Source organism: Equus caballus, chromosome 6, assembly GCF_041296265.1.
Source record: "Equus caballus isolate H_3958 breed thoroughbred chromosome 6, TB-T2T, whole genome shotgun sequence".
Classification (NCBI taxonomy): domain Eukaryota; kingdom Metazoa; phylum Chordata; class Mammalia; order Perissodactyla; family Equidae; genus Equus; species Equus caballus.
In genome coordinates, this window is record NC_091689.1 from 83,607,282 (window position 1) to 83,629,629 (window position 22,348).

At 37.0% G+C, this 22,348-nt stretch overlaps 1 protein-coding gene across 15 annotated transcripts in view; it reads right to left on the minus strand.

Moving 5' to 3' along the window:
- LOC100062229 (cyclic AMP-dependent transcription factor ATF-7) overlaps window positions 1–22,348 on the minus strand; it is an 82,750-nt gene that overhangs the window by 55,023 nt on the left and 5,379 nt on the right. For 10 of the 15 annotated variants that reach the window (XM_014740836.3, XM_070271559.1, XM_014740837.3 and 7 more), the window contains one exon: window positions 10,198–10,266. The exons of 2 other annotated variants lie outside the window; for them this stretch is intronic. In XM_014740836.3, the coding sequence (XP_014596322.1) occupies window positions 10,198–10,245 (48 nt within the window). In that variant the 5' untranslated portion in view covers window positions 10,246–10,266. Of the gene's footprint in view, window positions 1–9,291; window positions 9,447–10,197; window positions 10,267–16,933; window positions 16,999–22,348 lie in introns of those variants that run through there. 3 more of the 15 variants (XM_070271563.1, XM_070271562.1, XM_070271557.1) reach the window with 2 other exon arrangements.

The following is a 22,348-nucleotide window of genomic DNA, read 5'->3' on the forward strand; positions in this document are numbered from 1 at the left end:
TGTACGTGGGATGCTGCCACAGCATGGCTTTGATGAGTGTGCAAGTCCGTGCCTGGGATCCAAATCTGTGAACCCCAGGCTGCCCAGATGGAGCATGCTGAACGTAATCACTATTCCGCCAGGCCAGCCCTGGAAGGAGGTTAGCCTAGTAGTTAAGAGTGCTGGTCTGGAGTCTGCCTGAGTTTGTATTGTGGTTCCATCACAAAATATTGTGTGACCTTATACAAGTTATTGTAGCTCTCTGAGCCTTTGTTTTCTCATCTGCAAAACAGGGACATTATATCCCCCCTCAGGTGATTTCTAGGATTAAATGAAATAATACCTGTAAAGTATTTTTGCACAATATATGATAAGAGCTTGGTTAGCTTTTGCTATTGTTGTTATTGTTATTATTACTATTACATTGATAAAGTTAAACAATTTCCTTTGTATTTTGTTCTCCTCCTTTCCCCCCATATAATTGTCCTGCACATTATATAAATACAACATTTCCTCTAAGTTGTATATGTATGTATGCACACGTGAGCTGTTGTTAGGCACTAACTGCTATTAATCCTGCACATCATGCCATGGAGCATTCCCTAGGCTAATGTTCATTTTACCACAAAGTCAGTTTGGTTCAACAAGTAGGGAAATTAAATTAGTGTTGAGGCCAAGACTAGAAGATTCTCACACGTAGCCAAATCTACAAGGTAAAGTCAATATCTCTATGAAGAGATCCTACCCAATACCAGGAAGTTAGAATTCTAAGTAGAGAGGAAACCTGAATCCTAGAACTAGAGAAATCAGATCACTCTCCATCCCCTATATTTTATCAATCTAAATTTTCCAGAGCAGGAAAAGGTCTCTCTCCTTCTGTCGAAAGAGTATTAAGTTGCTTCTAGTGTTTATTGGGGCCCTTCTTAAGATTTATACTTCTCAACTAGCTTCTAGTAGAAGGAAGTTGAGATAGCCCAAAACAAAACTGAGAAGTAAATCTGTTTATCTTTGACAGCTTCATAAGTCGCCATGTCTCCTGTGCTCAGGGGCCATTCCTCACCTAAGCCAGTCCTCATCTAGTATCCCCTTACCCCAAATAAAAACTTCCATTCCTTCATGTAGCCAATATTACATCTGCGGTTAAACTAAATTATACTGAAGTGTGAATGATAGTTCCCATACTTTCCTAATTTACATGAATCTTTAATTAATATAGAAGTACAGGGTTTTATTTTTGCATAGGGAAGTTTTCCTGTTTACCTTTAAATTGCAGATTTTTTTCAACCACATGAAAGGCTGCCCATGGGAGAGAGGGAGAAGAGATTTTATTGTCCTCAACCTCAACAAAGGAAAAGGGATCACAGGCTCTACTTCTCTTGTTTTGCCCAGCCCTGATACCTTGACTCCCCAGATATAGGCCATTCAGTGTTCATCCTGTCCTTGCTCCCAAAACGCAGAACCAGTAAAAATGTCACTAGGCAAGCCAAATCTTTTAACATCAGAGAGACTCCCAGAAGAGAAGAAAGGAAGGCCACCTAAATCTCCCTGGATAGATTCTTAGACTTTTAGAGGGACCTTGGAGCTGTGACCGCACTCTCCTTTTCTCCAGCTATTCCCAATTGTGTGGCTATCTGCTCACAACTTAAAAAAATTAGAGGGCTGCATGATTCTAACTATATGACATTCTGGAAAAGGCAACATTATGGAGACTGTAAAAAGATCCATAGTTACCAGGGTTGGGGGTGGGCAAGGGAGGGATGAATAGGTGGAACACAGGGGATTTTAAGGGCAGTGAAACTATTCTATATGATACTTTAACAGTGGATACATGTTATTATACATTTGACAAAACTCAGAGAACGTACAACACAAAGAGTGAACCATAATGTAAACTATGGACTTTAGTTAACAATGACGTATCAAGGGCCAGCCCAGGTGGCTTAGTGGTTAAGTTTAGCACACTCCACTTTGGCAGCCCAGGTTCAGTTCCTGGACACAGACCTACAATGCTCTGTTAGCGGCCATGCTGTGCTGGTGGCCCACATACTAAAAAATAGAGGAAGACTGGCACAGATGTTAGCTCAGGGCAAATCTTCTCAGCAAAAAATAGAAAAATAAAAAAAAATAATAATGTATCAATGTTGGCTCATCAGTTTCAACAAACATACCACATTAATACAATATGGGAGGGTGCGGGCTGGAATGAAGTATGTATACGGGAACTCTCTGTACTTTGCAACCAATTTTTCTGTAAATGTAAAACTGACCTAAAAAATAAAGTCTTAATTTTTCTTTTTATTTAGAGGAAACACTGGTTAATAACCCCTACAAGGTGCAATGGTTAAAAAGAGCCAAGGTAAGCCGTAAAAGAGGAAGGCAAAAGTAAAAAATTAGACTATAGGGCTTGATCTCAAACTGGAGAGGACAGTAACTAAAGACAAGGAAAGAGGCTTAAGGAAGTGAGGGAAGGAGAGAAAGACAAGTCACACAGCATTTTTATAATGACTGGTGTGCAAAAAACTAAAGCGAATGTTATCTCCCTCAGAGAAAGAGAAGAGAAGCCAAGCTTATGAGGGGCGCTGAGATACTCAGCAGAAAAATCACCACAATTAAGCCTGTGGCATACTTATAAGTGTCACCCTGATGCCTCTCCCTGTGGCTAAGAAATCACAGCTTGTTATTGTAACCAAGTCTGCAACCTGTGCTGGTGTCAATCTTTATGGTAAATGGAGGTATTTTTCAGGAAAATTAAGGGATAATTGCCCAGTATCAAAAGAAGATCTGACCCTTGGGAGGAGAAAAGAGGTGTTCCCTTCACCACAGGATGATTCTCTCTGGAATAACATAAATGCCTCTTTGAGAGACTATGTCTTTGATTAGCAGAGCTGCAATTCTGACAGCCAATCTGCTGAATGCCGAACAGAGCACTCAGCTTTCTCTGATGACTCAGAGGACACAGCAAGGCTGCAGATTTATTCTGTTCACTTTCCCTGCAGAGCTACTCAAGTTTTTCAAAGGCAAAAAAGAACTCTTTCCCTTCAACCGAGGGAATTGCAAATTCCACCTGGAATCTAAAGATAAAACTATGTTTGCTCAAAATCTGACATCACTGATGTGAACAAGATTTAAAAGCTGGAATGAAGGCTGGCAATTTTAGTCTGCAGAGCAGAAGTTGGTTCAGTTCTCCAATCTGCTGGCAGAATCGGCAGCCACACAGGGCACATGGTGTGCCAGACTGGGAATGGGCTAATTTCACAAAATTCATTCCCATTCTCTCTGTACTTTCACACGACAATTGCAAATAGTCCAGATTCTTAGGAAAGCACAATCTTAGGTAGTGTATTTCACTGCACAAAGAAACTTCAAAGTAAAAACACAAAGGCACTATCACAAAGAGATAAACCCCAAAGCTTCCATCTTTTCTCCATGATGCTTTCCTTCATGAAATTCTATCCTTAACCTGCTATTTTCTGAGAGAAAATTTAAAAAGCAAAATCCATCTACAATAAACTATTAATAGCAGCATTTCTCCCTCACAATTTGTATGTCATTTCTTCAAGATGAGATTTAGAAAGAGAAAAGCTTTCTACACATCCTAACTGGAAAGTAACAGCTATGTGCCATAATTTATAGGACAGTCCCTCTGTGGTTAAATGATTCAACCGTCAACAGACAAAAGAAAACCAGGCTTGAGAGTTAAGATACGCAAATTCTGTTTAAAACCTTTTTTGCTATCTTACGATAAACAAAGCAAAGACTAGAAAACACTAAAATTTAGAGGTAATCAGTTCTATTTTGATTTTTAAAAACATGCATTGCTGTACTGAGCAAATACCCTGGAGTAAGTATTGAAGCAAAATACACCTTCATAGTAATGGCAATAGCAATACAGTAAGAGCAAATACAGCACAGAAAATTCTAAGTAGAAAACCGCAATAAGATTGCCTCCCCCCAAAAATATATCACCCTTTCCACAAAAATGAATGAAAAGAAGACAACAATAAAAATGTTTTGCTTTATAAATAATATTGGCAAACAACATATGTTCTAAATTTTTAGACATAACCAAAAGTCTAAAAATTAACTAAGTGAAATTTAGCTAAATGTTTACCAACACTTGCAACTACAACTCTTTCAAAGGGTTTATCATTTGGTTATAAAGACAATTAAGATCAAAACCTGGCTCTGATCAACTCCAGGTGAAGGGGCTTTTCTTGTATTATAAAGCCTAATTTAAAAGGAGCATTGTGTTTTATTTAAGTCACTAGCATATGGTTAAAAAGCTTAAGTTTGCCCAGTTACATCCTTTGAGCACAGTGTTGAAGTTCTTTCTTCTCCTGTGAAAGAGCTTCCAGAGATCATCTCTTGCACTTTGTTCATAACGCACAATTTATCGGCATTTCCTCTCCTTTCTAAATGGCCGGGAGGGAAGAAAAGAGCTCCACAGCCACCGTGTGTGGTTAGTAATGGCGCTTTTACTTGTCATTGTACAAAGCCTGTTAAATATTTACAACACAGACAGCAATATCTAGTCCTAAACACCCAGTTGTGAGTTTGAATTTTTTTAGAAATAAATCTATGACAAGTTTTCCCCAGCAAAACGCCAGAAGACTTTACTAACAGCTTCAAGAGACCCAGAGGGTCCACAGGAGCAGTTATAGGCCATCTGGTGATTACTTATTACTATTTATACAGCACTGTAGATGTACACACAGATGTGTTATGAATCCACATACAGAGTAGGCCCTAACAAGGGCTTCAGACAAAATGCGACTGCTGAGCAAGTCAATCTCCATTAAAGAAACGTGCTAACCAGAGAGAAAGCACAGTGGCTGTTCTCCAGTCTGCCGCATTTGCTGAAAGAGTATTTGATAAAAGGAGGAAGAAGTCTATGTAATGATGACAATATCTTGTAAATTAACAATCAAGCTATATGTGGTTTTGCAGGGGTGGCAAAAGAGGGATTAATGAATGATAGGCTCTCAGATCCAGAAGGCACTTTATAAATTTGGCAGTTTGTAAAAGAAGGGACTAGGAAAGAGACTCTTTTCTTGACTTAGGAAGAACTGAAATACAAAGATACAAGATTTTTTGTTTTTTTCTACCAAGAACGCTCTAAGAACAATTTCTGCATTCCCATTCCAAATAGTAAGTCATATCCAAGGAAAACAAGGGTAAATAACTGAAAAATTTCACCTTAATTTCTGGGGTATAGCTCTAATTATGTTCATACAGCTTTTTTTTTTTTTTTTTTTTTTTTTTGGCAGACTAGAGCAAGGATGCTTTTAGCTAGCATGCTCTTAGTAACTAATAATAAATATACCATGAAAAACCAAAATAACCAACCACATGTTTCTAAGGGCAAGTGTCAAGAGAGCCAGCTCTGACGTTAAAAAACTTGGTTTAATTCCTTGCTCTTAACACCTCTACGTTTTTTTATCCCAGTCCCAATTTTGTCTACACGATGCCTAACAGTGGTGTACTTCCATGACAAGGTTAATAAAACTACAGCATACTCAGAATGCACTGAAAGTTACTGCAAAATCAACATATTATTATAAAAAACAAGGTTAGCATTTGGCCTAATTGTGTATAATGCAGTGTATTTTCAGCTGCCTGACAGCATGCAGGCACTCTTACCAGATGGGAACTGGATGAATTATTGAATGAAATATGAATTATTAAGTAAAAATTTGAATTTTTCTAAACTCTTGGCAGGGGGTGAGGAAGAAAGGCTTATTTGTTTACCTGAAATTGCCCTCATCTCATTTACATGTTGACGCACGTGAAGATAGCACATACCACCACAAATGGTATTTACCTACCAGGGCCATTTCTTTCCTTGTTATTCTCCAATTCAAGATACTCCCCTAACATAATGAATGAGTAATCAGCACCAACCCATTCTTCCTTGCTTTTCTTTTGTGCTAATGCCAGGTAATAGGGAAACTTGCCAAAGGGATAGAATTAAAAATCCAGAGTCCATAGTACCAGTATGACCCATTTAATGGAGGGCTGGGATAACAGGACTAATCTCTATAGATTTGTGTTATACAGGCAATAAAACATATACCTTTGTAGCATGCCAGCATTTAACCAATCATGGAAGCTATTTGTTGCCTCATATATTACCAAGCAATAGAGATTTAAGGGATAATGTTCATGGAGGCAGAGGGTACGAAGCAATAAACAGCACTGGAGGTTGGTTACATGCCAAGTGAAGGCAGGACTACAGCACCATAAACATTATTCCTATTATATGACAAGATAAGAAGGTACAAGAAGCTGCCCTCAATCCCACCACAACTAGGGCTCTACGGCTGGTCTTGGCCTTCAAAAGGGAAAGCAGGCCCCGGAGGCCTGCATACCAGTTACGCGTCTCATGTCTCAGAAAGATGTGAACAGAACCTGAACCTGTACCTAAATGTCCTCTGGGAGAAGAAGAGATCTGGTAGTAGATATCCTCAGGGGGAAAAAACAGTAACAGCCCCTCAGGGTCACAGTGGACGGAGAAACAATCAAAGGATTTTCCTTAAAAGGACAGAGTTGATAGACAGTGATTAGACAGAAACCTTTCTCAATGGCTAACAATGGGATGACACTAACTGTCCACTAGTATTATCTCCTCAGAGGAAGTGTGTTTCTGTTCTTAAGGAAACGGACATTCTAAACAATAAGTTTATACGATCAGCTTCTGCTCAAAGACTTGAGTATGGAAACCAGAAGACTACTTAAAGCTACATATCTTGTACCGTAAACTAGCGTCATGTGCCTGAGACCAAGTATAGGAATACGGAATTTGTTGACTTCAGATAATAAAAACTGGACAGAAAGCATCCAAAAGGTAAGTTATCTAACCGCATCCACAGGAAATAGCTCAAATTCAAGATTACTGAGAGACAGTAACTTTTCCTGCTTCTACATACAACAGAACAACTTGATAAACCCCCTTCAAGTAAAAGTGCCCCCAAAAGCATTAAAAACTTACAAGACCTCCTAGATTCAGCATCAAACTATACTTCTATTATCTTAATAACAGAGGTAAAGCCATTTTATAGTCACAATGTTTTTAAATAGATGCTATCTTATAAACATTTCAAACCCATACAACTCAACCAGCCCTTTGCTACAAGGTATCAGGAGCACTGTTGCCTTAACAACACTAACTCATTCTCTAGAGGCAGCTCTGTTAACCACTCCTGCAGCCACATTCTAGAGAGGTATTAGCAGGAACACTGCTTTCCCCCAGGTCCTCTTCAGAGGGAGATGAGGCCTCAAGAGAAACAGTCTCAACAAGAGGAGAGGGATGAGAGGACTCAAAATCCCCCATCACCTGTCTTTTCAGATAAGAATGCAGCGCACACAACCTTCAGCAGCCATCTTTTTTTAAAAAGTACATGCAGCATATTTAGAACTCAGCTGTGTCACATCAGACTTACTGTTGGGAAGTGGATCATGAACAGAATCCAAAAATAACAGCCATTAAAGACCTAGCAACCAAAACATGTTTACGTATCTATTGAAACCCGCTGGTTTTGATTATATGGTGGCGAGCAAAATCCACTAGTCTATTTTAGGTGAATTTTCCTTTCACCTTCCCTTACTATTAAGGCGTAAGATGATGTCTGAATTTAGGGGTACATAGCATCAAGTCTGGGCAGGGAACAGATAATGAAACAATGCAAGATCCCTATAGTTTTTGTTTGTTGATTGGTTTTTTTAAGGATCAGTCTCCTGAATTGTAACTTACTTTCATTCTTTCTTCCTCTAAACGGTAGACGCCAATGATTTTTGAGTCTTTCTCTATGGCAGTAAGTTCTAAACCATGCCTTGCAAAAATTATCATGGTCCTTATTACCCCTCCTGCAACCTTACATAACCTTTTTATTATTCTATCATTTCTGGAATAAAAATTTGAACCAATGACAGTGGATTATAAATAGCTTGATGGTCTCAAGGCGGCTCCAGAATGCAACCATTTTCAAAGGATATAAGGAAGTTGGATGACAGGCCAAGGGTAGTTCACTTTACCAAATTTACCTTTTCTGCCAGATGTTCACTATTTCATATAACATAAAGCAATCACAGTAAATCTTACAGAGATCCCACTCCAGTTATTTGTTACTAGATACTGGGAGAAACTTGGAAAGAGACTAAATATAACTAAAGAACTACAATCTCACCTGACCATAAAGTTTTGACATGCAAAGGAGGTAAAGGGATGAATCATGCTACCTTCAAAGGCTTAAGTTGAAGCTTTCTATCCTTTTTCTATGAAACAAGTAACTTGAATCCAGAAGAAGGTAACAATTTCCTTGAGTTCCACACTCACTAAGGGGAAAAAAGTCCTCAGGACCTAGGCCAGAGGTTATAATGAGTCCTAATAAGCAAAACACCAACAAATAATTCAGAAATGGAAGGGAGGAGAAGGAAAAGGCTTCTGATAACAGAACCCAACAATACAAGAAGGAACTAAAGTAAAAAGTCTCCACTGTTTTCCCACCTCTAGCCCCCAAAAATGCAAAACAAAAACAAACAAACAAACACAAAACCCTTCTGGGATCTCACAAATTTCAGTGAAAACTACTCTTTTCTGATGAGACAGCCTGAAGAAACCCTATTTATATCTTTCTTCCTTAGCGAGCTTAGGAGACGCTTTTCCTGTGTATTTCTTTATTTTTATCAACCATTTTTATTTAAGTCCTTGTCCGGGTGTTTTTAAGCATAAAACATGTAAGAGTGGCACTGAGCAGCTCAAACCCTAAGTGAAAAAAAATAAATGTTAAGTATGAGAAAAACAAATCTTTTCACCAAAAATGCAGATTTCTAAAGTAAGGGATGTAAGTGTAAAGGGTATCAGGTTATCAACTGTAGGAGTCACAGTAAATACTATTATCAACAAATTCAAACACAAAAATGCAGAGGGATCAGGTTCAGATACATACTCCAATAAAGCTGTCTAACAAGAACAAATTTACCCTATTTTCCCAAGTGGCTTCTACTGTAAAAAAAATATATATAAACCACATGGGGAAAACACACAGTCAACAACAAAGTTGAAAACTTTGACCAGGAAGGAAAAAACACCCTAAGAGGCTGAATACTTCAAAATACAATGGCTTTTTTAGTCTTTTCTGAAATTTTCAGTATTTACTGGAATTTGGAATCGTTCTTCTGCCCGTTCCTTGTCACCACCTAAATCTGATCCACCTCTCAAATTCCAATCCTTAGGAATCTCTGGAACTTAACTTTCTCTTCTTCTGGTCTAAGTATTTACAGTGTTTAATAGAACTAGTCTGCAATCTCACATACCACCAGTAAGTGTCACTGGACAGTCACATGACATATTCCTAACTGAACAGAAATTCAGCCCTTCAGCTTCCATAAAATCAATTCATGAAGGCAGGTAAAACTTTCTTTGTATTCCTTTTCTTCATCCTTTGTGGAACATGGCAGTAGGGGAGGGTCTAGGAAGAAGAGTTAAGAAGGTACAAAATGAAAAAAAAAAAAAAAAGGCAGTTTCAACAAAATTACTGTATTAAAAAAGTATATGATGAAAAATATCTGACATAATGCACACGAGTGCAAACAATAACAGGGCAGCTGACACAAAGAACAAGGCATTTCGTGGCATCAGACAGGGAAAATGGCTGAGAAATCGTGTAGTTTCTATATTGCTGTGAGATCTTGGCCTCTATGTTAGCTTTGTCTTCCCTGGATAGATAATGTGCCTTAGCTGCTAACAATGATTTTCTGGATCAGTGGTCAAAAGAAACATTTTTTTTTTCTTATTTTAAAAATCCAAATAGACTCTGGCAAATTGGGGCTCACAATGAATGGGTGCATTCTCAGTTGCCTATCCAAATACGTTAAGCAGACTTTTATATCCATGAAGGATGAGGAGAAAATATTTCTAAACTTGCTTTGTATTTAGATGGATAGCTTTAGAAAGGAGGAGAGAGCAACACGTATTGCCCAACACTGTGTGTTGGGAAACAAACACCAGTAGAATAACAATATGAAAGAGAGCAAGGCAGATTTCATTATGGTAGAGTGCCTACACTTCCTCATAACTTGGATTTACACACTGCAAATCCTCTGATCTGATTACCTCCAGTGATCACGTAAAATACCGGCTTTAAACTCTTTGCCTTAGTGATAAAACAGCCACTTTGATTCACAACGAGACATTCACAATAAAGTATATTGTAAACGTACCTGTCCACAGCCCGGGGCATTGCACACAAACGGTCTGTCGTCTCCCATATTTCATATAGTAGAGCGGAGCTGAGGAGGGGGAGGTAGGGGGAAAAGTTATGTTAAATACGCTGGAGTTAAAAAAAAAAAAAGTGCTTCAAAAATTCAAGCCTAGAAACAGGTGTTCCAAGAATGCTGTCTATCAAAGCTGTAAACACAGGCTACTTTGGAGAGACCCATTAGACAGGTGGCATATGATCTACTGTGCCTCAATTGAAACTTTTAATTAGAAAAATTTAGACCTAAATAGTCAAGGAATTTCAAAGCTTTTGCTAGATTTTCCCCCTTTCTGCTACAGTATATAACACACTGCTCCAGACTGCTGAATTACAACCAGTGCAGTTCCCTGTGTCAATAAATCCACTGAATGCTCGATGCGGAAGCCATATTTCTGAACTAGAGAAGACCAAAATTTGTCATTTAATTAATTAAGGGATTATAGGAGGGGTGCTCCATTTTACAGGGCCATAATCTGGCTCCCTGGTGTATAAACTACGAGACTGTTGGCAAGGGCCGTTTATCCCAGATTATTGCCAAAGAAAACAAAGCACCCATCCTATTGGGCTACACGGGAAATGATTTTCATTAATAAAAAAATAAAAATAAAAACCTTCTTTCCCCACTGGGAGCCTCCTTCTTCCCCCACCAATCATCTGTGGCAAATGGAGAAATATCGGTGCCCTTCCCCCTCTGATTCTATTTATGGCCAGGTTTTTAAAAGCAGCAATAAAACAAATGTCAACTCTTTGGGGGTTTACTGGGTGAATATGTTCCGGCTGTTTGTGCTGCTCTCGGCCAGAGTTCCTGGGCTCCTCCGTTGCAGCCAGCAGATGTGTGCTGCTGCAGGGGAGAAAAGAAATGGCACTAAAAGGCATCACCATCCATCCTCTGTTTCTCTGAAGAATTTCACAGGGTTTATACTGTTTTTGTTTTTAATTATTGAAGCTAAACTCTTGAAATGTTGATCGAAATTCTTTGTGAAAGAGCAGCAATTCCAGTCTGAATGCGTTGGGGAAATTTCTCATATCCCAACCAGGAATAAAAATAGAGGTGGAGATGGATAAGGATTAGAAATGCAAATCATAGTAAAAATATTCCTAAAAGATAAACAGTATCTTGAAAGAGTGGAAGAGAAAAAGGTGGGAGAACACAAAAATAGTCTTTATAGAATAAGCTCCTAAAAGACGTTTTCCAACATCCTTCTACAAGACAGAAAAGTGTGTGAAAGAATACGAACAGGGAAGACGAAAGAGGAAGAACAACAATTTGAATACACCTAGAAATGACTTCAGAACTGTAACCAAATTTCAAATTTTTGTCTTGGAGATAAACCAAAATGTCAGGTTAACCTCAGTCAGGCCTGCATTAAAGTAAAATGTTAAAGTGCTAGACTGAATCTGGAAACCAGAAAACCATGCGTAAAACTCAGAGGGTAGCTAGGTAACATCTCTCCTACTCTCTTAAGACTCACTCTGGGATTGGAAACCAGTATTTCTGGTAGTCTGATCAGTAATTCCACAACTAATCAGTGTTTAAAATTGTAGGGTGCCCCATAAAATAGAAAGGGCTTCTTAGTCATCTTTTAGTGTGATAGGAACAGGGTCTATGAAGGAAATCGACGCTGCAGCATCACTGTAATGGAAGAGAGCCTGTATGTACATAGGTGTACACAGATTTATATCACATTTAGCCAGGATAAATTGCTTCAATAAATTCTGTTCCTAGGAGAGGCTAGCTCAAGCTGATGACTGGGTACTGAGAAAATGAGAGCTTTATTCTTCTTCACACAGCCCCAGGACAAGGGGGTTTTCTGGTTTGTTCCTTTGTTTTAAATACATGACGATTTTTAAGCACTTTCTGGAACTACGACATAGTGCAAAAAATGAATACAAGTAAATAAAAATCAACAAATGCAAAGACCAAGGCCATTATGGCTGAAAACTCAGAACATTTCTGGAAAGCAATTCATCTCTGGAAAAATCCTGAACAACTGCTGTGCTAGAGATAATTTCACTTCCTAGTCCCAGGACTTGCTTTCCTAATATAATCATGAAATCAGAATTTTATTTCAACCAGGTCCTCTAACATATTTTCAACAAGGAAGTAAACTACAAGGGCTAGAGCAGACATAACATAAGGACAAAGCAGGATTCCTTACTTTTACCTTGGCTCTGTTATTTGAGGCTAAGTTTCCTGAGTTTGCTACCTATTTAGAGGAAAAGGGTCCTGGCTGAGGAGTGGGGCAGCAATGGCATAGGAAGTAATTAAATAGATTCTGAAATGGTTTCCCTCAAACCACAAAATTCAAAATTTAACTTGGTTTTTGCACACTCACTTCACAATATATGGATTCCAAATTTTCTTTAATTGCATCCTTACTAGAAAAGAGACGAAAAATCACAACTTTCTAAAAGCCAAAAAAAAAAAAAAAAAAAGGCAAAAACAAATTGGGGAGAAAAGCATTAAAATATAACAGAAGTAAGCCTTTTCATGGCTCTTAAATATTCAAATCTGACAGTTACTAACTCGGATTTCCTGCTTCCTTCCCACTTTGCTGGCTTTTGTCTTGCATTTTCACTAAAGGGGGATCACAACGGGAGAAAGAAGGCCCTCCTTCTTAAATCCCCACAATTCTTCTTAAATCCCCACAATTCTTCTTAAATCCCCACAATTCTTCTTAAATCATTCCCTCAGTCACCTGCCCCTTTTCATTTCCACCATTCTTGCTTTTTCACTTTAAAGTGATTTGTCTTTTTAAAAAATTAAATATTTAACAATAATGATCTCCCTCTGTCTATTTAAAAAAAATTTCCCGCTAATATCTTTTTAATTTCTCTTTCATTCCCAGTCTGCTGCATCAATTGCTACATATAAAGAATGTCATTGCTTATTTCTATTTGATACTTAAAACAAATCTAACTATAAGAAAGGTCAAACTGATGCTGTCTCAAAAACAAAAAGCAACATATTTCTGTAGTATAAACAGACTGAGACAAAAGGTGAAATCTTGAATAACGATGCTGCCATTCGCTAGAATTTAACTCACAACCCATTTGTAACTGTACTGCTTGCCAAGTAGATCACGTGTCTGGGCATGGCACTCAAGTCTGTCATCTGCTACTGGGTCTATTCTTCAGGATGAAACTCAAGCATTTTACAGAACTAAGCAATAAATGACAGGCAAGGGATACACTCATTCAGAGACGTTTCCAAGGGGAAGCGAGGTGCTTTCAACAGAGATCTTAGAACAGGAAAGCAAAGATGCATAAAAAGGCTGTCCTAGAGACCACATCTGCTGAGGAAAAGGCTCACGTAGTCAGAGTCACCAGAATGCATAAATGATAAAAATTAGTATTTACCCAAAAGAGAGAAAGTGATTTGAATGCTGGGAGAGAAGTGAAGAAAATCCAAGGATTAGAGAATGATTTTTAATAACTAGGATAATTTCATAAAATCTATGTTAAATAGTTTTGCCAGAGCCAGAAGCATAGCCTAAAATGGTTAACGTAAAAATAAGAAAACTAATTCTTTCTCTATATGTATATATTCTTTCTCTATATATGTATATCTATCTTTTTTTTTTTTAGTAGAATGAGGATGGAGTCTGTCACTGAGGTCTACAAAATCAGTTCTCTGGACTTTGTCGTAATGTGATTATTTCTTCAGTAACCAACTGATGTTAATAAGATGGCCTACCTTTAAGTAAAGAATAAAAGCCATGTACAAACACACTCAAGGGCCTGTTCTTACGTTTCTAATAACAAAAAGCAGATATTACTAGATACAAAAAATGAGAAGGACATACACACCATAAGTGTCAAAGATTCATGAAAATCTTGAAGGGGTTCAGACTAGCTGTCATTAATCCATTCAAAAAACTTTACTAAGGAACTCCTAAGTGCCAGGTAAAGTGGACATAAAAAGATGATAGTCCTTTGGAAAAAAAAGAATCTTTCACTCATCTGTGTCAAAGAAAAACCAGCGCTGAACAGTAAAGTGGTAAAAAAAAACCCAGCACATTTTATTCAGGACTATCGCAAGAGGGGAAAAGAGATCTCAATATAGAACTGGACTCAATTTCAAATACAGGATGGACAAGTGGGAATTTACAGCCAAGGACCAGGGTGGGGGTTGGTGGATAGAAAATTACCAAAAGGAAACGTCAGGGGTACGGGGGATTCTGGCTAAACCGACCTAACAAGATTCTTGCTGAAGACAGGTCAAGCGAGTGATCAGACATCACCTGGGGGGTAGGGGGGTGGAGGATGAAGAACCTGATTAGATATGAGGGCGATCAGATATCCAGGGTGGGGGCTTCTTGCTAAATTGACTTAGCAGGGTTCTTGCTAAAAGTGGATTTTTACAAGTACACAAATGGGCCTAAAAGAAGGTTCAGGAGCCTGACTAAAGTTCAGCCTGGCAAAGAATCTTTGTCACCTGGCATGAAAGATGCCAGGCAAGTGCTAAGAACGATAGCTTAATTTACAAGTTCAGTTAATCAGAGGTTGATCGGTGTACATATTAGATCCCTTATTATTTCTCCTATTCTTTATGGTTATTTATCAAATTATTTTGCTAGCAATTCCAGAGTATAGACAAGAGCACAAAAAAGAGGGGTTAACAGTCTTGGTAAGAGATTTGACAAGGAGGAAGCCTGAAACTAATAACCACAAGTTTCTTTTTGGATCAAAAAGTAAATTTAGTCGGTTTTAAAATTCATTAATTCACTGAAGTCCTTATTCAGTGCCTACTACTGTATGCTCTAGGCCCCAAAATTCAACAGTGAATGAGACAGACAAGGTTTTTGCCCTCACAGTGCCTACTTAAGGTCTAAAAGGAAGAGACAAGCACTAAGCAAGTAAAAAACAAAATAATTTTAGAGTAATAGCAGATAATTGCTATGAAAGAAATTAAATAGTGATGTGCTACTGACTAGGAGTGGACGACTTTTGTTTCATGAATAAAAAGAAAATGATTGTATTCTCTGTGACCAAAAGGGGGATGGGGTAGAACATAGAGACGTAAGCTAAAGTCTTTCCTCTCATAATAGTTGATGTTCAATAAATACTTACTGATTTAATCTGAAGTCAATATTCAAGTATATTTTGCTGAAATTTTACACTTATCTTCAAGTTTGTACACAAAACTGTTGGGTCCACAAAACAATTGCAATGCATGTATTTATGTATTTAAAGCTACATATATTTAAGACATATTTTAAATACATATTTACAACTACTTTGTACCTAAGGTACTTTACGTGACTACACCCAACAATTCCTACGCTTTTCTTGTCATCCAAGTAACATAGACAAAGCTCTACAGTTTTTGGTTAGAGAAAAAAATGGGGAGGGAAGTATTTGTCAAGTTAACCCTTAACTGACCCTTGAAAACAAAACTTAGGCCAGAGCTGTTAAGATATATTTTCAAGTATGAAAGAATGGTAATCAAGATGCAGCAGAAAGGGCACCTTAATCCAGGACTTTGGGAGTACATATTTGGACAGTCTTTCTGGAAAGAAACCTGGCAATAGTTATATTAAGTATCTTAAAATGTTTTATATCCTTTGAACAAATCATACTTCTTTCAGGACTTTATTCTGAGGCTCAAACCAGAAACATGGACCATTTATATATTAAAATGTTCATCATAGTCATGTTTATGGCCAAAAAACTAGGAATTAAATTAAATGTTTAAGAAGAATGGATAAATATAAATTAAGATACTGCCTTACAATAGACTATATTTAAGTTATTAAGAATAACATTTGTGAAGGCTATTTAATGACATGAGAAAATGCTATACATTAAGAGGGCGGGAAAAGGTTATAAAATTGCTTATGCACCAAAATTCCAAATCCATAAAAAAGTAAACAAAATAATAAGCATAGAAAAAGATGAGGGAATTTAACATCAAATGTTAATAATGGTAATCTCTGGATAATGGTATTCCAGGTGATTTTATTTTCTTCTTTGTACCTTCAGTATTTCCCAAGTCTCTACAATGATCACAGATTGCTTTTAATAAACCAAACAAATTATAATGTAATCTAATAATAAAAAAGAATGCTGATCTGCATGACTTAAAAAAACACGTCTATGAGTTTCAAAAAAGGCCCACATCTGCTAGACTATTCTAAAGCACTAACCCAGTATATTTACAAATCAAACAAAGTCGTTCATTCTCTACTACAAAGCAACAGAACTAACTGACAAGTTCAAAATGGACTACCAAAAAAAACTTTCTAAAATTATACACTAAGAGCTTCATATGGAAACAGACACAGTGGAAACTTAAACATATCGATACACAGAGTAAATCAAGCAATTCAAGATAGTTCCTCCTTTGTTACCTTCAAGGACCCACTTTCAGAATCCCATGAATGCTCCCTAACAAGGAGTATTACTTATATAAAACACTTAGAAATTGCCCAACCATCCATCACAAAGCGAATAAAGAGAGCTGAAACCAAGCTTAGCAGGTACTGAATGCCTTTCAGCTCGGCTATAAACAAGCTAAAAAGTTTAGACAGGCACCCAAACAGAGCTCTATGGGCTCCATTCCCTTATGATATTAAAAAGAAAGAAATTATATACAAACAGTTCTCTTCAAAGAACATAGCTTTGGATACCAAGTTTCAGACTCTAAGATAATTTAGCTGCTGCTAAGCAAAGAGTACAAACACTGAAGCTCTCACCACAGCAGCCTCAACATTTCCTTCTCCATAGGATACTCCGTCTGCTGTGATGCGCATTACATCTAGAAAACTGAGTCAAGGAAAAGATTCCAATAAACATATGAACTGTCAGACTACAAAGCAGGTTATTTAAACCCCAGAAAACTAAGAAGACTCAAGTTTTACTAGGCGGTAGATTATTTAGGAACTGAAATTTCTGTTCATAAATTCTGGGTTCATTTTCCATTGTATTCTTTAGCATAACAAGAGTTTAGCACATATTATTTCCTTAGTAGGTAAACCAAGTGCCCCAAAAGGATTACATAGAAAGCACATATACTACCATAACCTTAAACTAATTAGCCTTATTGTTTCATATTGGTGTTTTTGTAAAGCACTTTGCTATCTATCAGACTGGAAAACTGAGGTGGAGAGCTACAAAAAAATAGGCAAAAGATGAGTCAAGAGGTTGAGGTTGGCCTGAATCCTAGTTACCTGTTCTCACACACCCCAAAGAAGATATAAAAATGGACAGCACATCTTTTTATAACTCCTGAAAGTTGTATGTCAACCTGCACACTGTATAACCACTTCTAACTGAATAGTGTATTTCCAAAAGTTTACACACAACAGGTGTTTCTTATATGTTTATTATATAAATGAATGTCCAGAAATATGAATTTGAGGGACTACCATTTCTTGGAGCATTATTTTTGTCTAGGAAAATTAAATAATGTTCACAATTTTAACATTAAGTATATTTTATTATAAGGATTTTTTAATTCATAATCCAGTTATAGTATATATCAAGGATTGGCAAATTTCAGCCCATGGACCAAATCCAGCCTACCACCTATTTTTGTGTGGCCCACAAACTAACAACGGTTTTTACATTTTTAAGTGGCTGAAAAAAATGAAAACAAAAATATTTTGTAACACATGAATATGACATGAAATTCCAATTTTAGTGTCTATAAATAAAGTCTTATGGCAACACAGCCACACTTGTTCTGTGCAAGTTGTCTATGGTTACTTTTGTGCTACAATAGCAGAGCTGAGTAGTTACAAGAGAGACCTCATGCCTGCAAAGACTAACATATTTACTATCTGGCCTTAGTTTGCCAACTCTTGGTATTTATAATAACTATTAGTAACTAAAATACACGGTTAATTAAGATATCCCTGGGGCCAGCCCAGTGGTGCAGCGGTTAAGTTCCACTTCTCGGCGGCCTGGGGTTCGCCGGTTTGGATCCCGGGTGCGGACATGGTACCACTTGGCGAAAAGCCATGCTGTGGTAGGTGTCCCACGTATAAAAAGTAGAGGAAGATGGGCATGGATGTTAGCTCCGGGCCAGTCTTCCCCAGCAAAAAGAGGAGGATTGGCAGTAGTTAGCTCAGGGCTAATCTTCCTCAAAAAAATAAAATAAAATAAAATAAAGATATCCCAATTATGACAAATGCCAGAGTGTATATATTAATCATTAGTTAGGGACCTTTATAATGTGACTATTCAAGTACTAATTTCTTTTGACTCTTCAAATTTTAGACATTAGGTTTTCTCAAGATAAACTTAATTCAGCTAGCTCCATAGTTCTCGATCTTTAGTGTATTCACCTGGGCACCTTGTAAAAATGCAGATTCCTAGGCCTCCTGGATTCTCTTGGTTTTGGGGCCCAAGAATCTAAACTTTAAAAAACACCTGGGTAACTGTGACGCAGAGTCAGTAACCCACCTTTGAGAAGCACTAACACGGTTGGAAAGCTCACTTTCCCTTCCATATAGTAAACAGTGTGGTTTGCCAGTCTGGTACTATTATAAAACAGCAGTTCTCAAAGTGGGCTCCAGGGATCCCTATAGATCCCTGAGATCCTTTCAGAGGGTCCACAGGTGTTCAAAACCTACACGGGCAAAAGATCTATCTAAAGGGCAAGACAGGCCAATTCATTTTAATGTTACCAGAGTATTAAAAATGAACAGATCTGGTTTCAGATTCTACAATAGCTAACCTTTAAGAAAATATCACTTTTCAGATTTTGGTGTAGCATCAAAGAAGAAAGACTATCTACAATCACCTGAAAAGAACCTGTCCTTTTCCTATTACGTATCTGTATGAGCCCAGGTTTTCTTCACATACTTCAACCAAAATAACATATCATAACAGACGGAATGCAGAAGCAGATGAGAATCCAGCTGTTTTCTATTAAGCCAGCTATTTAAAAGTTTTGAAGTTCTTCCCCTAAATTTTTTTGAAACTATAGATAATTTGTTATTTTAAAATAAATAAATATTTTAAAAATTTCTCCATTTTAATTTCTAATATGCTAAATATCAATCGATATAATCAAGGTAAACAAAAGCTCTCTGGCGTCCTCAAGAGTTTTTAAGAATATAAAGGGGTGAGTACTGAGATCAAATCAGTTTGAAATCCACTCCTTTAAGAAATACATGAACAGTAGAGGACCCTGGATTGATCAAGGAGAAGGTTAAAATTAATTTCTGGATTTCAGGCTTAGACATGCAGAGACAGGTTTCAAAGAAAGAAGCCAGATTAAATAGACCAAATAGTTTTGTAGCAAATGACTAAAAACAGATGGGAATGAGAATTAGGCTGAATCATAAGTTAGGCAACACATGGCCAAAGCTTAGAACCTATCAGGAAGCGGCTTCATGTAGGCAACTACTTGACTAGAACTTTTTTTAAGTCTCTCTAGGCTTTTGAAGGATTCAAGGAACTATTTTGAGCTATCCTCAGAAAGGTTGATAAAGCAAAAACAAAGAAGCAACAACTTGCTAAAGTGACAGCAGGAAGCAGAGTTAGAAATAACTAGAGAACATTACACCTATCCATGTTTGGCTTCAATATGAATTTTAGAAGTAGAAAAATTCCTGGAAACTGGTAGGCTGTCAAAAATCTAATGTTGTGTTTTGGTTTTTTTCTACTCATTTTCAGATAAAGTATGATCCCTAAAACAATAAACCAATAGCAATCAACTCCAAAACACTGATCTTTAAGGATCAACTTTAAAATCTTCATGGACTTAAACAGGCTGCAAACAACAACAATAAATCTGAAAGACTTTAATATTAAACCCCAGTATAAGTTTGGTCCCAGATAGGAAATAACTACAATATCCCACAATGACAAATCATAGAGAAATTCTTAGAAATTCTCAAGAAAAAAAATCTATTTTCTAAGATTGTCCACATACTGGCAACACAGTGATCTATTTGGGGTATTCCAATGCTCACTGATTGACTTTCAACAGTCCCAAACAAAGATGTGTAAAATATTAGCAAACTACTGCTTGACTAAAACTTAAAAAAATAAATAAATTAAAGAAAATGGTGCTACATGAGACACGTTAGTACCAGAAATACCGGAAAAACCACATTAAATAAAACCAACATGGTGTTACTCAAGTTTGATAAAGCTTAAATAAACATTACCGGCAAGAGACTTGGTGCCAACACAAATCATTTACAGCAATTGAATGTTATATTCAGTAAATCATCCTGTTTTTACAATATAGTCAGGCATATTCCCGTTTCAAAAAGAATGGTTATGCTCTATTTTTTAATGTGAAAAAATGTAATTTTTCTATTGCATGGCATATTTTAAACCCTAAATAAAATCTGACCGATTTAGCATATAAATCTCCTTTGTTCATTATGTCAGAAAGAAGCATTCTACCAGATAAGAAAATATTAGTAGGTAATTCCACTCAAAGAAAACAAATTGGGTTTTGCGAGGAGGTGGGGCTACGGCAGAACACTCTTCCCATGGAGGTCCAAGCCACAAGCTCATAAAGTGACTTTTTGAGCTAAATCTTGGCTCCTGCTAGACTTTCATAAATTGATATTTATTAAGGATAAATGCAGTATTGAATAGAAAAAAGAAACTTCTTGCAGAGTCGGGTTTCAAATGTATGAGAACATTTAGGATTAAAATTACCAAAAGATGAGAAAAAGCTAACAGAGTTAATGTGGGTTTATACTGAGTTTTGTTCTCCTATTAAGCGTTCTTATATCTTTCAGAAGACTACTGTGGTAATTCACCTGTGGTTTCGTTGGGAATCTTTCCTAGATGTCTGCCTACAAAGTTTTAAAAACTAGGTAACAAATTTGTCTTTTCATAAAACCTTTCCTGAATTGTAACACGCATCCTTCCTCTCCAAGGAAGCCAGGCAGTATATGTTTACTTTCAAAACTGAACTGAACTTTGCTTCATTGTATACAGGCAGTGAGTACATTATTCAGATCAAAAGTTTCTAAACAAAAGGACAAACGAGAAGGAAAGGAAACAAAATACTATGATTTAACAGAAAAAAACAAATGAAACATTCTTTCAACACAAAGTCTCCACCAGGGAAATTCTGAAGCGAAAATGTCCTGATAAAATATTTTAAGACATGAAATGACCCCAATGCAAAATATTTGTTGTTTTTGATTTTTGTTTTGTTTTTAGCTCAAAAGAGCTGTTATTTCTTGTCATTTATGCTTCCTGCTTTCTGCTTGTCCATTCTCACTCGGTCAGTAGCACCATTTCAATTTCATTTTCTGCACAGTCGACTGTTCTTCCTGATCCTTCAATAGCTAAGTTCCTTGATCTGAGCTTCTATCCACGAATGTTTGGACTGGAAAGGACCTTGAGGGTCATCAAGTCTATCCTTCTGCTTTCCAGGAGAATTCATAACTAAAAAATCTCAGATGGATAAGGTATCAAAAGAAAATGCATTCTGTCCCTAACAGCATAGTGCTACTTTATTCTGCACAAACATTTCCACTCATGATTTGCAATTTTCTAAAAATGAAAGTAAAAATTAAAACCCCAAAAGAGGAAGGTGCTTTAAAAATGCATTTATCAGCTAAAATTGCTCAAACATAAATTCAACTATCAGGTCTAAAATTAACACACAGGAAAGTTGTTGGCTGCCAACATAAGGTCTTTAGTCCCTAGAGATGTCTTCTGACGTTCTAGCTTATTTGCAGCACCATTTCACCTACAGCACATAGCGTGACAAACTTAGACCACATCAATAAACTACAATTATGAATGACAATTATATATGTATGTACGTGTGTGTTTGTGTGTGTCTATATTTTTTTTTTACAGGTGGTGTAGGTTTTTATTCCAAACAGAAAACGAAAAGTTGGGTCTAAATTGCCAAAGTCAATATTATGGGGAAGCCACAAAACAACTATTACATGGGCAATAGTTAAATTCTTTAATATGTACCTTAAAATGTTTATGGAATGACGTTTCTTCCTAAAAGAGCTTCCAAAACAAAATTTCATCTGACGACAAAAATGAATGCAACTATGAATAAACAGTTAATCGTTCTAGAATTATTAGACAGAAGAAAAGAAGGAAAGCAGGACCAGAAGTCTTGGAAATGGGGAAAAAAATCATACTTAAAAAAACAGGGAGCAGGGGAG